The 18,536-nt window shown below is 49.7% G+C and overlaps 1 protein-coding gene across 1 annotated transcript in view; it reads left to right on the top strand.

Moving 5' to 3' along the window:
• wdr97 (WD repeat domain 97) overlaps positions 1-18,536 on the top strand; it is a 109,305-nt gene that overhangs the window by 52,190 nt on the left and 38,579 nt on the right. The window contains exons 13-16 of the mRNA XM_080214876.1: positions 3,344-3,499; positions 7,667-7,882; positions 12,552-12,671; positions 14,373-14,540. Of these exons, the coding sequence (XP_080071002.1) occupies positions 3,344-3,499; positions 7,667-7,882; positions 12,552-12,671; positions 14,373-14,540 (660 nt within the window). The remainder of the gene's footprint in view (positions 1-3,343; positions 3,500-7,666; positions 7,883-12,551; positions 12,672-14,372; positions 14,541-18,536) is intronic.

The following is an 18,536-nucleotide window of genomic DNA, read 5'->3' on the forward strand; positions in this document are numbered from 1 at the left end:
TTGTTTTCCTGAGCGATGGGCTAGTATACTCACCCGGTTAGCCAGGTTTAAACCACTCCCTTCACCTTACAGCATATTCTCCGATTGAACTAAAAATTGCTGTTCTGTCTCCGTGGCTTCCTGTCTTTGGACCCCTGTTGCTAGGCAACAGCACAATTTTTCTCAATGTTAGATTTAGCTTCCCCAAAATGTGTCAAGGGTTGTAAAACCTCATTAAAATTCTGTTTATATAAACTGCTGTCTCCACTTCAGAATGGAACTGGACCCAGGTTCCACCTTTTTAAACTACAAATTATTTCAAACTATCGCTACTTCCTAACAGCTCCCTGTGCCTCGCTTGCAGTCACACCCTCCTATCCCTGACCATAGTTCAGATCTGAGGCGCAAGTGTGTGACTATCTCCTGGAACAGGTAACTTCCTCACTCCCTGATACATCACAGCGTCTGAAGCTCAGACTCCAGCTCATTAACTCAGAGACATTTCCTGCAGATGTGGATGCTGTTAGTCTTAGAATCTCTACAGTGCAGAAGGAGGCCATTCGGTCCACTGAGCCTGCACCAACCGCAAACCCACCCAGGCCCTAACCTCATAACCCCATGCATTTAACCTAGCTAGTCCCCCTGACGCTAAGTGGCAATTTAGTGTGGCCATTCCACCTAACCCACACATCTTTGGACTGTGGGTGGAAACTGAAGCACCCAGAGAAAACCCATGCAGACACGGGGAGAATGTGCAAACTCCACACAAGCAGTGACCCAAGATGGGAATTGAATTTGGTACAGTGCTTACCACTTTGCCACTGTCGCACTGGTGTTCATTACCTCCCACATACTGCAGCCGCAATACATCACCTGCCCTGCAATTTTTATTATATTTAATTTAAGTAATTTATGTTTATTAACAATCCTCTATCCATGCTAACACCTTGCCCCCAACTCCATGCCCCCTAACATAAGGCTATAAGAACATAAGAAATAGGAGCAGGAGTAGGCCATCTAGCCCTTTGAGCCTGCCCCGCCATTCAATAAGATCATGGCTGATCTGAACTGGATCAGTTCCACATTCCTGCCCTCTCCCCATAACCCTTAATCCCCTTGTCCATCAAAAACCCATCCCCCCGTGACTTAAATATATTTAGCGAGGTAGCCTCCACCACTTCAACGGGCAGAGAATTCCAGAGATTCACCACCCTTTGAGTGAAGAAGTTCCTCCTCAACTCTGATCTAAACTGCACCCCCCTTTATCTTGAGGCTGTGCCCTCTAGTCCCGCTATCCTTTCTGAGCGGGAAGAATTTCTCTACCTCTACCCTATCCATGCCCTTCATTATCTTATACGTCTCTATAAGATCCCCCCTCATCCTTCTAAACTCCAACGAGTACAGACCCCGTCTATTTAGTCTCTCTTCATAGTCTAACCCCCCTCATCTCCGGTATCAGCCTAGTAAACCTCCTCTGCACTCCCTCCAAGGCCAAAATATCCTCGCATAAGTGCGGCGACCAAAACTGCACACAGTACTCCAGCTGCGGCCTCACCAATGCCCTATACAGCTGCAGCAAGACCTCCCTACTTTTATATTCAATCCCCCTCACTACGAAGGCCAGCATCCCATTCGCCTTCCTGACCACCTGCTGCACCTGCAAGCTGGGTTTTTGCGACTCATGCACAAGGATCCCCAGGTCCCTCTGCACTGTAGCATGCTGCAGCTTTTCGCCCTTTAAATAGTAATCCCTCCTACTATTATTCCTGCCAAAGTGGATAACCTCACACTTGCTAACATCATACTCCATCTGCCAGGTCCTCGCCCACTCGCTCAGCCTATCCAGATCCCTCTGCAGACTTTTCACACCCTCTGCACAATTTGCTTTTCCACTCATCTTCGTGTCATCAGCAAATTTCGTCACCCTACACTCAGCCCCCTCCTCCAGATCATCTATATAAATGGTAAATAGCTGAGGCCCCAGCACCGATCCCTGCGGCACTCCACTAGTCACCAACCGCCAATCAGAATATTGATACCATTGATACCAACTCTCTGCCTCCTATTAGACAGCCAATCCTCTATCCACGCTAACACCTTACCCCCAACCTTCTGAAGCAACCCTTTGTGCGGCACCTTATCAAACGCCTTTTGAAAATCGAGAAACACCACATCTACCAGTTCCCCTCTGTCTACCACACAAGTCACATCCTCATAAAAATCCAATAAATTCATCAAACACGCCTTCCCCTTAACGAATCCGTGCTGTGTCTGCTCTGTCAAACCATTCCTTTCCAGGTGCCTCGCTATTTCTTCTTTGATGACGGATTCAAGCATTTTTCCAACTACAGATGTTAAACTAACCGGCCTATAATTCCCTGCCTTTTGCCTGCTACCTCTTTTAAACAGTGGCGTAACATTAGCCATTTTCCAATCTTCCGGCACTTCCCCGGAATCCAGCAAGGTTTGGCAAATAATCACCAAGGCACCCACTATCACCTCTGCCATTTCCTTCAGAAATTCCCTTATTCCCAAATAAAACGAGATTCTAATGGTGCGCTCTTCAAATAAATATAATTCCCACTCATTAACAAAATAGAATTTAGTCACTCCCTAAATTACAACCAGGTTTTGTATCTTCTGGAATATTCTGGGCCTTGTCTGTTGATTCTTCTGTCTGGAATTCTTTCTTCTTTGGTACCTTTGCTTTCTAGATGGTGCTTTGAGTTGAGAGCTATTAGCTCTGGCAGGTGACAGTTGCTCTTATTTTTTGTTCCCCTGCCCCCTTCTTTTATACCCGTGGTGACATATCAATATTTCCCACAATAGGACTGGTCCTAGGTTGTCAAAACCATCAGATTTAAATTTAATAGGTTTTTGGTATCTAAGTGTCTGATTGAAATTGATTGGCTGAATTCAAAAGCTTGTTGCCTTGGTAAAGCTGCTGCTTGACCTTTCATTACAAATGTTTCAGTTTGGGCTCTCTGTGTACTTGCATTTTTAAATCTCTAAGCACAGAAAAAGCACCACCTTTTAACAGGACCATGCAAAGCATTTTACAATGTTACAAACACCGAATTCTAACTTCCTACCTCCTAATCTACAATTACACAACTTCGCAACAGTACGATTAGATTGCTCTTTCAAAGACCCAGCACAGGCACAAGGGGGTGAATGGCCTCCTTCTGTCTGCACCATTCTGATTGGCACTCCTGTTGCAGAGACAGTTGGATATTAAATTCCCCGACTGACAGGCCTGGGAGAGAGAGGAGGGTGGAACCAGCACACGGTGTTAGATCTCTGACTGACAGACGGTGAAGGATGCTGGGTTTCTCTGACCTGTCCACCTGTGTTATTTGAACAGATTCCCGAGGCTGATGCTTTGGACAGCAGCGAGCAGCTGATGGAGCAAAAGCCAGCTATTGGGCGCCACTATCGATGTACAGACATCGTCAAAGGTTTCTTCCCTCCCCTGGTCCTGCTGCCACCCTGGGACGAACTCACTCTTACGGAGAAACTGGTGAGTATCAATATAGAACCATTGTGGACCAGCCAGTATGATTCATTTGGTTAAGGCCGGGGGAGCGGGGGGAAGGGCAAATGATCACCTCTACATCCTAACCCTAACCCTAATCTCTACATCCTAACCCTAATCTCTACATCCTAACCCTAACCTCTACATCTTAACCTTAATCCTAACCCTAATCTCTACATCCTAACCCTAATCTCTACATCCTAACCCTAATCTCTACATCCTAACCCTAACCTCTACATCTTAACCTTAATTCTAACCCTAATCTCTACATCCTTACCCTAACCCTAATCTCTACATCCTAACCCTAACCTCTACATCCTAACCCTAACCCTAACCTCTACATCCTAACCCTAACCCTAACCTCTACATCCTAACCCTAACCCTAACTCTAACGCTCATGCTAACACTAACCTTAACCCTAACCTGAACCCGAATCCTAACCTGAACTTTAACACTAACCCTATTCTGAACCCTAACACTAACCCTAACCCTAAACCTAACCTGACCCCCTAGCCTGAATGCTAACCCTACTGAGAACCCTAACTATAATTGGACACTGAAGAAAGTTATCTCCAATTGCAGTTAGATCTTAATCAATTGGGCCAGCGGGCTGACAAATGGCAGATGGAGTTTAATTTAGACAAACGTGGGGTGATGTAGATTGAACCAGGGCAGGAATTACTCAGTTAATGGTAGGGCGCTGGGGAGAGTTACAGAACAAAGAGATCTAGGGGTACAGGTTCATAGACCCTTGAAAGTGGAGTCACAGGTGGACAGAGTGGTGAAGAAGGCATTCGGCATGCTTGGTTTCATTGGTCAGAACATTGAATACAGGAGTTGGGACGTCTTGTTGAAGTTGTACAAGACATTGGTAAGGTCACACACAAAGAACAAAGAACAACACAGCACAGGAAACAGGCCCTTCGGCCCTACAAGCCCGCGCTGCCCATGTTAACACTCAGTGAGTGTCTCATTCCAATCCTCCTCCTACCTATGACTTTTGTCTCTTGGATTCCACAATAAAGGGGTGGAAATTTAGGCAATTATATGTGCACCAGATTAAGTGAGATCCAATTCAGGGACAATTTATTAACACCAATCAGCCTAAAAGCATGTTTTTGGGGTGTGGGAGGAAACCGGAGCACCCGGAGAAAACCCACACCAGCACGGGGAGAATGTGCAAACTCCCACAGACACCGCCCCAAGTCGGAGATCTGACCCGGGTCCCTGTAACTGCACAGCAAACAGTATAGTCACTGAGCTGTCGTGTTGTCCGTCAGATGGTCCAGTTTAAGCGTACACTAACGACGTGAAGCACTAGGCAACTCTCGAAGCAACATCCAAGAGCAGCCCTCGTACGACCCACCGCATGTATGCCCCTTGTTGGACAACAAGGTGGACCGAATCACCTGTGGATGTGAAAAGAGACATCAATAAACATACACAGGCTTATACAGACATTCACGGGAGATCCCCAGTGGCTCCAACACAAGAGACAGGTGAGCCATAAAATATGTTGTCGGCCCATTGGAATCTATTGATTCCCAGGAACGTCCTGGGGCTCTTGATCCTTAACACTTGGAATACTGTGTACAGTTCTGGTCACCCTATTATAGAAAGGATATTATTAAACTAGAAAGAGTGCAGGAAAGATTTACTAAGACGCTACTGGGACTTGATGGATTGAGTTATAAGGAGAGGCTGGATAGACTGGGGCTTTTTTTTCTGGGTGTAGGAGACTGAGGGGTGATCTTATAGAGGTCTATAAAATAATGAGGGACATAGGATCATAGAAAAACTACAGCACAAACAGGCCCTTCGGCCCACAAGTTGCACCGATCATATCTGTACCTACTAGGCTTACCTATAACCCTCAATCCTATTAAGTCCCATGTACTCAATAAGGTACTTAAAAGACCTCATTGAATCTGCCTCCATCACCACCGACGGCAGCCGATTCCACTCACTCACCACCCTCTGAGTGAAAAACTTACCCCGACATCTCCTCTGTACCTGCTCCCCAGCACCTCAAACCTGTGTCAAGGATAGACAAAGTAGATCGTCAATATCTTTTCCCAAAGGTAGGAGAGACTAAAACTCAAGGACATAGGTTTAAGGTGAGAGGGGAGAGATACAAAAGTGTCCAGAGGGGCAATTTTTTCACACAGAGGATGGTGAGTGTCTGGAACAAGCTGTCAGAGGTAATAGTAGAGGTGGGTACAATTTTGTCTTTTAAAAAGCATTTTAGACAGTTACATGGGTATGATGGGTATAGAGGGATATGGGCCAAATGCGGGCAATTGGAATCAGCCTAGGGGTGTTAAAAAAAAGGGTGTTATGGACAAGTTGGGCCACGCTGTAAACCTCTAAAACCTCCAATACTCTAACCCTACCCCGAAACTGAAGCTGAACGCTAACCCTAACCCTACTCTGAACCCGAACCATAACCCTAACCTGAACAATAACTCGAACTTTAACTCGAACCCTAATCCTAACCCAAACTCTAACCCCAACTCTAACCCTAATCCTAACTCTAACTCTAACCCTATCTCGAACTCTATCTCTAACCCTAACCCTAACTCTAACTCTAACCCTAACCCTAACCCTAACTCTAATTCTAACCCTAACTCTAACCCTAAATCTAACTCTAATTCTAACCCTAACTCTAATTCTAACCCTAACTCTAATTCTAACCCTAACCCTAACTCTAACTCTAACCCTAACCCTAACTCTAACCCTAACCCTAACTCTAACCCTAACCCTAACTCTAATTCTAACCCTAACTCTAATTCTAACTCTAACTCTAACTCTAACTCTAACCCGAACCCAAACACTAACCCTAACCCCAATCCCTAAGCTGAACCCAAAGCCAACCCTAAACTTAACCCTAACTCTAATGCTAATGTAACCTGAACCCGACCCCGAACCTGAACCCTAACTCTCCAGACTGAGTCATCAAATCCTCACTGAACAGGGCACTAATCTCAGAGATTCAGGGATTCCCCACTAAACTCTGGAAACTGAGGGAGTGCCGCACTGTCAGAGGGTCAGTACTGAGGGAGTGCCGCATTGTCAGAGGGTCAATACTGAGGGAGTGCCGCACTGTCAGAGGGTCAGTACTGAGGGAGTGCCGCACGTCAGAGGGTCAATACTGAGGGAGTGCCGCACTGTCAGAGGGTCAGTGCTGAGGGAGTGCCGCACTGTCAGAGGGTCAGTACAGAGGGAGTGCCGCACTGTCAGAGGGTCAGTGCTGCGGGAGTGCCGCACTGTCAGAGGGTCAGTGCTGAGGGACCGCCGCACTGTCAGAGGGTCAGTGCTGAGGGAGTGCCGCACTGTCAGAGGGTCAATACAGAGGGAGTGCCGCACTGTCAGAGGGTCAGTGCTGAGGGAGTGCCGCACTGTCAGAGGGTCAGTGCTGAGGGAGTGCTGCACTGTCAGAGGGTCAGTGCTGAGGGAGTGCCACACTGTCAGAGGGTCAGTGCTGAGGGAGTGCCGCACTGTCAGAGGGTCAGTGCTGAGGGAGTGTCGCACTGTCAGAGGGTCAGTGCTGAGGGAGTGCCGCACTGTCAGAGGGTCAGTACAGAGGGAGTGCCGCACTGTCAGAGGGTCAGTGCTGAGGGAGTGCCGCACTGTCAGAGGGTCAGTGCTGAGGGAGTGTCGCACTGTCAGAGGGTCAGTGCTGAGGGAGTGCCGCACTGTCAGAGGGTCAGTACTGAGGGAGTGCCGCACTGTCAGGATAAGTACTGAGGGGTGTGTGGGGTCCTTAATTATACTGGCTGCTTTGCCGAGGCAGTGGGAAGTGTAGACAGAGTCAATGGATGGGAGGCTGGTTTGTGTGATGGATTGGGCTACATTCACGACCCTTTGTAGTTCCTCGCGGCCTTGGGCAGAGCAGGAGCCCAGACCAAGCTGTGATACAATCAGAAAGAATGCTTTCTATGGTCACCGTCCTGCTGAGTAACTGATTGGGTTGTGAGCCATTCTGAGATCTCTCAGTGCTGACAGCCACTCTCAGAAAGGAAATGTTATGTTTCACTCAGGGAGTATCCAGTGGGTGGGGAATGTATAACACTGGGTTAGATATTTAAATGTCGCACGTTGTGTTAATATCTGAGTGCTGGTCAGTTGTTGATGAATGTTCCTGTTCCACAGGCACGGGGTCTGTCTCCCTCTGCAGTCCCTCCCGAGATCCCCATTATCCTGGATGGCCACATCCCCAATTCTGTAATCCTGCGCCTGCTGTGGCCAACGGAGCTGTTGGAAATTTCGGAATCAGAACCCGAGTCCAAATTGGAATCTAAATTGGAGCTCGACACGGAGCTGAAGACAGATTCCCAAATGGATTCAACAAAACCAGCGGAAATTCTGGTACTGCCACAGAACCCTGCTGTCTGAGTGGGGGGGTGGCAGAGGGGGGGAGGGGGTGGGGGCAGGGGAGGGGGTGGGGGCAGAGGGAGGGGGTGGGGATAGAAGGAAGGGGTGGGCGGGGGGGTGGGGGCAGAGGGAAGGGGTGGGACGGAGGGAGGGGTGGGGACAGAGGGAAGGGGTGGGACGGAGGGAGGGGTGGGGACAGAGGGAAGGGGTGGGACGGAGGGAGGGGGTGTGGGCAGGGGCTGGGGGAAGGGGAAGGGGAGGAAGGGGAGGACAGAAGGGGTAGAGGACAGGGAGAGGTGGGAGAAATGGATGAGGGAGGGAGAAAAGGAGGGGGTCGGGAAATGAGCAGGGGAACAGTTTAATGGGAGGGGGTGCGTTGGGATAGGAAGGGCGATGAGATAGAGGTGGGTGTGAGGTGGAGGAGGGGGAGGTGGAGGAGGGATCGAGGCAGAGGTGGGGCAGAGGAGATAGGGGAGGGGAACGGGATTCAAAACAGGGAGAGAGGGCAGTGACGTGACTGGGGTGGGCGTGGGGGGGATGATGGGGGTGAGAGGCTGCTGGGAGAGGGAAGGGGGGGTTGGTGGGGGGGGGGGCTCTCTCATGGGATCACGGTATCAGGGCCGCTCTCTGCAGTGAGTAGCTGGCTGTGGTCTGGGCTCAGACAGAGAACTGGCCTTTATCCTAATTCCAAATCCCTCAAGACTCACAAAACACCCACTCATCGCAATCTTAAACTCCAACTGATGGCCCAACACCTCCCCCTCCCCTCCTGCCCCTCCCCCTCCCCCTCCCGCTCCCGCTCCCTCACAGTCACCTCCCCCACCCCCACCCCCACCCCACCCAAACCCCCTCCCCTCCCTCACAGTCCATCTCCCCCTTCCCCTCCCCTACCCCCTCACCGCCCCCCCCACAGTCACATTCTCTCCCTCAGTCACCTTCCCCTCTCTCTGTCATCTTCCCCCACCCCTCCCCCTTTCCCCATCATCTCACCCCCTCCCTCATCACCCCCTCCCCATCACACCCTCCCCCATCACCCCCTACCCCCCTCCCCATCACACCCTCCCCCATCACTCCCTACCCCCTCCCCATCACCCTCTACCACCTCCCCCATCACCCCTCCGCCCTCCCCATCACCCCCTCCGCCCTCCCCATCACCCCCTCCCCCATCACCCCCTCCCCCATCACCCCCTCCCCCATCACCCCCTCCCCCATCACCCCCTCCCCCATCACCCCCTCCCCCATCACTCCCTACCTCCTCCCCCATCACCCCCTACCCCCTCCCCATCACCCCCTACCCCCTCCCCCATCACCCCCTCTGCCCTCCCCCATCACCCCCTACCCCCCTCCCCCAATCACCTTCTCCTCCTCTATCCCCTTTCCCCCTCACCTCCCCCTTCCATCTTCCCTCCCCTCCCCTTCCCCCACCCCCACCCTTCCCTTTTTCCCCTTACCCTCCCTCTCCCCTTTTCCCTCCTCCCCCCCACTTCCTCTCCCTCTCTCACCGGAGGAGAGAGTTGTGGATTTCCAGAATCCTTTATTTGACGAACACAAGAAACAGGAGCAGGAGGAAACCACTCTGCCCATCGAGCCTGCTCCACCACTCACCTCGGGCTTCAGCTCCGCTCTCCTGTATTGCTTAATTCCTGAGATACCAAACTGTATCCCAACCTTCAACGTTCAGTGATGGAGCACCCACAACCCTCTGAGGGAGAGAATTGCAGAGACTCGCAGCTCCCTGAGTGAAGACGTTATGAGATGACCAGAGCCTATATCCTGGGAGTGTGTCCTGGTGTGAGAGCCACATCTTCAGGAGTGCAATGAGGAGATGCATCCACACACAGTGACAATGAATTGTTCCGATGCTGAAGGCCATTCGGACAATTGGGGCTGCACTTTTTTAAAATTAATTTGTGGACCTGGGTGTCACTGGCTGGGTCAGTAGTTATTGCCCATCCCTAGTTGCCCTTGGAGGGCAGTTGAGAGTTAATCGCATTGCTGTGGCTCTGGAGTCACATATAGGCCAGACCAGGTAAGGATGGCAGATTTCCTTCCCTAAAGGACAGTACTGAACCAGATTGGGTTTTTCTAACATTGGTTTCATGGTCATCAGTAGATTCTTAATTCCAGATTTTTTTATTGAATTCAAATTCCACCATCTGCCGTGGTGGGATTCGAACCCAGGTCCCCTGACAATTATCTGAGTTTCTGGATTAAGAGTCTAGTGATAATCCCACTAGGTCATTGCATCCCCGGTGAGACTGAGTCTCCCAATGAGCAATTTCCTCAGCTCCATCCTCCCACCTTCTCCCTCTAACCCTGCACATTCTCCCATCTCAGATAACTATCCAGCTCCCTTTTGAAAGTCTCGATTGAAGCTGTCTTCAGCCCCCTCTCAGGTGACATAGAAATATAGAAATACAGAAGATAGGAGGCCATTCAGCCCTCGAGCCTGCTCCGCCACTCACCACGAACATGGCTGATCGTCCAACTCATTAGTCTCATCCTGCTTTCTCCCCATAACCTTTGATCCCATTCACCCCCAGTGCTATATCCAGCCCCCTCTCGAATACATTCAATGTTTTGGCATCAACTACTTCCTCCCACAGACTCACCGGGTGAAGAAATGTCTCCTCACCTCCGTCCTAAATGGTCTACCCCGAATCCTCAGACTGTGACCCCTGGTTCTGGACTCCCCCCACCATTGGGAATATCCTCCCTGCATCTACCCTGTCTACTCCTGTTAGAATTTTATAAATCTCCATGAGATTCCGCCACACCTCCCCCCCCCGCCCCCCCGCCAATTTGTCTGAACTCCAGTGAAAACAATCCTAACCTAGTCAATCCCTCCTCAGTCCCACCATCCCCCGAATCAGCCTGGTAAACCTTCACTGCACTCCCTCGAGAGCAAGAACATCCTTCCTCAGAAACCACTTGCTGTGTAAAAACTCCCTGTGTCTCCCCTGCCTCTCTTCACCATTATTGTAAATCTGTGCCCTCTCACTTCTCAGTCCTTCCACCAGTGGAGGAGTTGGTGGTGTAGTGGTATTGTCATTGGACTAGTAACCCAGAGACCCAGGATTAATGCTTTGGGGACCCGGGTTCGAATCCCACCACAGCTGATTATGAAATTTGAATTCAAAAGATGACCATGAAACCATTGTTGATTGTTGTAAAAACGCATTTCCTTTAGGGAGGGAAATCTGCCGTCCTTACCTGGCCTGGCCTACACGTAACTCCAGAGCCACAGCAATGTGGGTGATTCTTAACTGCCCTCTGAAATGGTCCAGCAAGTTTAAGTGTATTTATCAGTGTCACAAGTAGGTTTATATTAACGCTGCAATGAAATTACTGTGAAAATCCCCTAGTCGCCACACTCTGGCGCCTGTTCGGGTAGACTGAGGGAGAATTTAGCACGGCCAATGTACCCTAACTAGCACGTCTTTCAGACTGTGGGAGGAAATTGGACCACCCGGAGGAAACCCACACAGACATGGGGAGAATGTGCAGGCTCCGCAAAGGCAGTGACCCAAGGCCGGAATTGAACCCGGGTCCCTCGCGCTGTGAGACAACAGTGCTAACCACAGTGTGAGACAGCAGCGCTAACCACAGTGTGAGACAGCAGCGCTAACCACAGTGTGAGACAGCAGCGCTAACCACAGTGTGAGGCAGCAGCGCTAACCACAGTGTGAGGCAGCAGCGCTAACCACAGTGTGAGGCAGCAGCGCTGCCTCACACTGGCAGGAAGGCGAATAGGATGCTGGCCTTCATAGCGAGGGGGATTGAATATAAAAGTAGGGAGGTCTTGCTGCAGCTGTATAGGGCATTGGTGAGGCTGCAGCTGGAGTACTATGTGCAGTTTTGGGCGCCGCACCTGCGCAAATATATTTTGGCCTTGGAGGGAGTGCAGAGGAGGTTTACTAGGCTGATACCAGAGTTGAGGGGGTTGAGCTATGAGGAGAGGCTGAATAAACTAGGCTTGTACTCGTTAGAGTTTAGAAGAATGAGGGGAGATCTCATTGAGACGTATAAGATGATGAATGGGATGGATAAGATAGAGGTGGAGAGACTCTTTCCGCTCAAAAAAGACAGTAGGACTAGGGGGCACAGCCTCAAGATAAAGGGAGGGCGGTTTAGAACGGAGTTGAGGAGGAACTTCTTCACTCAAAGGGTGGTGAATCTCTGGAATTCTCTGCCCGTTGAAGTGGTGGAGGCTGCCTCGCTAAATATTTTTAAGACGCGGGTTGATGGGTTTTTGATAAGAGAGGGGATTAAGGGTTATGGGGAGAGGGCGGGAAAGTGGAACTGAGCAGCGACAGATCAGCCATGATCTTATTGAATGGCGGGGCAGGCTCGAAGGGCTAGATGGCCTACTCCTGCTCCTATTTCTTATGTTCTTATGAGATCTCCAAGGAAAACAGTTCAAACTTTTCCCACCTCTCTTTGTAACTGTTGTTCCCTATCCCTGGAGCATCGGCACTCCTAGCTTTTGAATTTTATGACCCTCACTAATAAAGTTGTATCAAAAAGTTTTTTGTTGAATGCAACCCCTGTGAACTGCTACTCCGAGATGTTCAGGGAGATTATTGATGTAATCCGGAGATGTCGGAACAATGTGCTGGAGGTGGTGGTGCTGGGATTGCTAACCTCTGACCTATTCAATCAGGTTTCAGATACGACGATGGAACAATCTCTCGTTTTCATGGATATACTGGATGAAATAGAGCAGGAACATCTCAAAGGGGAGGAGCAATCAGACCATCAAGTTCACATACCGTCTCCTGTGGTAATGCATCTCACCCTCAGCTCTCTCATCCTGCGCCTGGTCTCTCCCTCTCTCCCTCTCCTGCTTGTTCCTTCTCCAGTTCCTGTACCGCTCCCCAGTGAATTATCACATAGATTTCTCAACGTACAGATTTCACTGTGTCTCTCTCTCATATGTTGTCCTTTGTAGGTCCACAGTGTGTCTGTCTCAGTACGCTCACACTGTTTATACATTATTTTGTGCCTATCTGTTTGAACAAGGAACAGCACAGCACAGGGTCAGGCCCTTTGGCCCTCCAAGCATGCGCTGGACACGTTATCCTATGTAGACCAAGCACCCATATCCCTCTATTTCCCGCAGGTACATGTGTCTATCCAGATAAGTCTGAATTGTGGAAAACATGTCTGCCTCAACCACTTCACTTGGCAGCGCATTCCAGGCACCCACCACCCTCTGCATTAAAAAACTCCCCCGTGCCATCTCCAATGAACTTTTTCCCCTGTCCTGGGAGTGTTTGGGGACAGTGTAGAGGGAGCTTTACTCTGTATCTAACCCCGTGCTGTCCCTGTCCTGGGAGTGTTTGGGGACAGTGTAGAGGGAGCTTTACTCTGTATCTAACCCTGTGCTGTACCTGTCCTGGGAGTGTTTGGGGACAGTGTAGAGGGAGCTTTACTCTGTATCTAACCCCGTGCTGTACCTGTCCTGGGAGTGTTTGATGGGGACAGTGTAGAGGGAGCTTTACTCTGTACCTAACCCCGTGCTGTACCTGTCCTGGGAGTGTTTGATGGGGGACAGTGTAAAGGGAGCTTTACTCTGTATCTAACCCGGTTCTGTACCTGTCCTGGGAGTGTTTGATGAGGGACAGTGTAGAGGCAGCTTTACTCTGTATCTAACCCCGTGCTGTACCTATCCTGGGAGTGTTTGATGGGGGGACAGTGTAGAGGGAGCTTTACTCTGTGTCTAACTCCGTGCTGTACCTGCCCTGGGAGTGTTTGATGGGGACAGTGTAGTGGGAGCTTTACTCTGTATCTAACCCCGTGCTGTACCTGTCCTGGGAGTGTTTGATGGGGGGACAGTGTAGAGGGAGCTTTACTCTGTATCTAACCCCGTGCTGTACCTGTCCTGGGAGTGTTTGATGGGGACAGTGTAGAGGGAGCTTTACTCTGTATCTAACCCCGTGCGGTACCTGTCCTGGGAGTGTTTGATGGGGACAGTGTAGAGGGAGCTTTACTCTGTATCTAACCCTGTGCTGTCCCTGTCCTGGGAGTGTTTGATGGGGGACAGTGTAGAGGGAGCTTTACTCTGTATCTAACCCCGTGCTGTACCTGTCCTGGGAGTGTTTGATGGGGGGACAGTGTAGAGGGAGCTTTACTCTGTATCTAATCCCGTGCTGTACCTATTCTGGGAGTGTTTGATGGGGGACAGTGTAGAGGGAGCTTTACTCTGTATCTAACCCTGTGCTGTACCTGTCCTGGGAGTGTTTGATGGGGGGACAGTGTAGAGGGAGCTTTACTCTGTATCTAACCCCGTGCTGTCCCTGTCCTGGGAGTGTTTGATGAGGACAGTGTAGAGGGAGCTTTACTCTGTATCTAACCCCGTGCTGTACCTGTCCTGGGAGTGTTTGATGAGGACAGTGTAGAGGGAGCTTTACTCTGTATCTAACCCTGTATTGTACCTGTCCTGTGAGTGTTTGTCATTTATATGAACAATTTCTTTCTGTAGGAAGAGAAAGCACGGACATTGTCCACAGCTTCTCTGAGGAAAGATCTGATGCAAAAACGATCGTTGCAAGGACAAAAGCCACTCCAATCACCTCCTGTCCCGCTATTCGTCCAAGTGTTGCAGGGATCTTCCTGGTTCGATAAACAATATCCGGAACTAAATACCGAAGTAAGAATTCAAACTTTCTGTCAATAACCAGCTCCCCACGAACTCTGTGTAATTAAAAGTTTGTTATCCATGTGTCAGATACTGGGTGGAATTCTCCCTCAGTGCTGGAGAAGGGAGAATATCGGGGGTGGCACAGTGGTTAGCACTGCTGCCTCACAGCATCAGGGACCCCGGTTCAATTCTCCGCTTGGGTCGCTGTCTGTGTGGAGTCTGCACATTCTCTGCGTGCCTGCCTTGGTTTCCTCCGGGTGCTCCAGTTTCCTCCCACATGCCAAAGATGAGTGGATTAGGTGGATTGGCTGTGCCAAATTGTCCCTTACTGTCAGGGGTTAGCTAGGGTAAATGCATGGGGTTATCATCCAGATCATTGATATAGATGACAAACAACAATGGACCCAGCACTGACCCCTGTGGCACACCACTAGTCACAGGCCTCCACTCAGAGAAGCGATCCTCCACTACCACTCTCTGGCTTCTTCCACTGAGCCAGTGTCTAATCCAATTTACTACCCCTCCATGTGTACCTAGCGACTGAACCTTCCCAGCTAACCTCCCATGCAGCACCTTGTCAAAGGCCTTGCTAAAATCCAAGCAGACAACATCCACCGCCTTCCCTTCATCCACTTTCCTGGTAACCTCCTCGAAAAACTCTAATAGATTGGTCAAACGTAGCCTACCACGCACAAAGCCACGTTGACTCTCCCTAATAAGTCTATCCAAATATTTGTAGATCCTATCCCTTATCATACCTTCCAATAACTTGCCCACCACCAACGTCAAACGTACTGGCCTATAATTTCCTGGATTTCTTTTGGAACCTTTTTTCAAACAACGGAACAACATGAGCCACCCTCCAATCATCCAGCACCTCCCCCGTGGATACTGACATTTTAAATATGTCTGCCAGGGCCCCTGCAAGTTCACTACTCGCCTCCCTCAAGGTCAGTGGGAATACCCTGTCCGGTCCTGGGGATTTATCCACTCTGATTTGCCTCAAGACAGCCAGCACCTCCTCCCCTTTAATCTGTAGCAGTTCCATGACCTCCCTACCTGTTTGCCCAATTTCTGTAGACTCCATGCCCGTTTCCTCAGTAAATACGGATGAAAAAACCCCATTTAGTATCTCCCCCATCTCTTTTGGTTCCATGCACAGTCTACCACTCTGGTCTTCAAGAGGACCAATTTTATCCCTCACTATCCTTTTGCTCCTAACAGACCTAACAGATGCTGTTTGGATTTTCCTTCACTCTGTCTGCCAAAGCAACCTCATGTCTTCTTTTAGCCCTGCTTGAAAGTTCCATAGAACTAGAGAAAATTACAGCTTAGAAACAGGCATGTTTGCCCCTCTTGTCTGTGCCGAACCATTTTTTGCCTAGTCCCACTGACCAGTATTTGAACCTGAAGTGTCCGACTCCACTATCACAGCAGGCAGTGCATTCCACACCCCAACCACTCTCTGAGTAAAGAATCTACCTCGGACATCCCTCCTATATCTCCCACCATGGTATGTCCCCTAGTAACAGCTACATCCACCCGAGGAAATTGTCTCTGAACATCCACTCTATCCATCCCTCTCATCATCTTATAAACCTCTATTAAGTCACCTCTCATCCTCCTCCGCGGTAAAGAGAAAAGCCCCAGCTCCCTCAACCTTTCCTCATAAGACCTACCCTCCAAACCAGGCAGCATCCTGGTAAATCTCCTCTGCACTCTCTCCAATGCTTCCACATCCTTCTTATAGTGAGGTGACCAGAACTGCACACAATATTCCAAATGTGGTCTCACCAAGGTCCTGTATAGTTGCAGCATAACCCCACGGCTCTTAAACTCAAACCCCCTGTTAATAAACGCTAACACACTATAAGCCTTCTTCACGGCTCTATCCACTTGAATGGCAATCTTCAGGGATCTGTGGATATGAACACCAGGATCTCTCTGTTCCTTCACATTCCTCAGAACCCTGCCGTTGACCCTGTAATCTGCATTCCAGTTTGTCCTACAAGTGTGAGCCCCTGTCCGGGTGAGACTCAGTCCTAAATCTGCTTCCCTTTATTTTGAGGCCATGCCCCCTAGTTCTAGTTTCACCCGCCAGTGGAAACAACTTCCCTGTTTCTATCTTATCCATTCCCTTCATTATCTTATATGTTTCTATAAAATCTCCCCTCATTCTTCTGAATTCCAATGAGTATAGCCCCAGTCTACTCAGTCTCTCCTCATAAGCCAACTCTCTCAACTCCAGAATCAACCTAGTGAATCTCCTCTGCACCCCCTCCAGTGCCAGTATATCCTTTCTCAAGTAAGGAGACCAAAACTGTCCACAGTACTCCAGGTGTGGCCTCACCAGCACCTTATACAGCTGCAACATAACCTCCCTGTTTTTAAACTCCATTCCTCTGCCAATGAAGGACAAAATTCTATTTGCCTTCTTAATTACCTGCTGTACCTGCAAACCAACTCCTTGAGATTCTTGTACAAGGACACCCAGGTCCCTCTGCACAGCAGCATGCTGCAATTTTTTACCATTTAAATAATAATCCATTTTGCTATTATTCCGACCAAAATGGATGACCTCACATTTAAGAACATAAGAACAGAAGAAATAGGAGCAGGAGTAGGCCATCTAGCCCTTCGAGCCTGCCCCGCCATTCAATAAGATCATGGCTGATCTGTCGTGGCTCAGTTCCACTTTCCCGCCCTCTCCCCATAACCCTTAATCCCCTCTCTTATCAAAAACCCATCAACCCGCTTCTTAAAAATATTTAGCGAGGCAGCCTCCACCACTTCAACGGGCAGAGAATTCCAGATATTCACCACCCTTTGAGTGAAGAAGTTCCTCCTCAACTCTGTTCTAAACCGCCCCCCCTTTATCTTGAGGCTGTGCCCCCTAGTCCTACTGTCCTTTCTGAGCGGGAAGAGCCTCTCCAACTCTATCCTATCCATCCCATTCATCATCTTATACGTCTCAATGAGATCTCCCCTCATTCTTCTAAACTCTAACGAGTACAAGCCTAGTTTATTCAGCCTCTCCTCATAGCTCAACCCCCTCAACTCTGGTATCAGCCTAGTAAACCTCCTCTGCACTCCCTCCAAGGCCAAAATATCCTTGTGTAAGTGCGGCGCCCAAAACTGCACACAGTACTCCAGCTGTGGCCTCACCAGTGCCCTATACAGCCGCAGCAAGACCTCCCTACTTTTATATTCAATCCCCCTCGCTATGAAGGCCAGCATCCCATTCGCCTTCCTGACCACCTGCTGCACCTGCAAGCTGGGTTTTTGCGACTCATGCACAAGGACCCCGAGGTCCCTCTGCACCGCCGCCTGCTGCAGTTTTTCTCCACGTAAGTAATAATCCTTCCTACCATTCTTCCTACCAAAGTGGACCACCTCGCACTTGCCAACATTAAATTCCATTTGCCATTTCCTGGCCCATTCGCCCAGCCTATCTAGATCCTTCTGCAGACTCTCCACACCCTCCGCACAATTTGCTGTTCCACCAATCTTGGTGTCATCAGCAAATTTCGACACCATACACTCGGTTCCCTCCTCCAGATCATCTATATAAATGGTAAATAGCTGAGGCCCCAGCACCGATCCCTGGGGCACTCCACTAGTCACCAACTGCCAATCCGAATAGCACCCATTGACCCCCACTCTCTGCCTCCTATTTGACAACCAGTCCTCTATCCATGCTAACACCCTACCCCCAACTCCATGTCCCCTGACCTTCTGCAATAACCTCTTGTGAGGTACCTTGTCAAACGCCTTCTGAAAATCCAGAAAGACCACATCCACCGGCTCTCCTCTATCCACCGCCCTAGACACATCCTCATAGAACTCCAGTAAATTTGTCAGACACGACTTCCCCTTAACGAAACCGTGCTGCGTCTGCTCTATCAAGCAATTCCCCTCAAGATGCCTCGCTATTTCCTCCTTGATGACGGATTCTAACATTTTACCTACAACAGACGTTAAACTAACCGGCCTATAATTCCCCGC

This window comes from Carcharhinus amblyrhynchos, chromosome 2 (genome assembly GCF_965287045.1).
Source record: "Carcharhinus amblyrhynchos chromosome 2, sCarAmb.v2.hapA, whole genome shotgun sequence".
Lineage (NCBI taxonomy): Eukaryota > Metazoa > Chordata > Chondrichthyes > Carcharhiniformes > Carcharhinidae > Carcharhinus > Carcharhinus amblyrhynchos.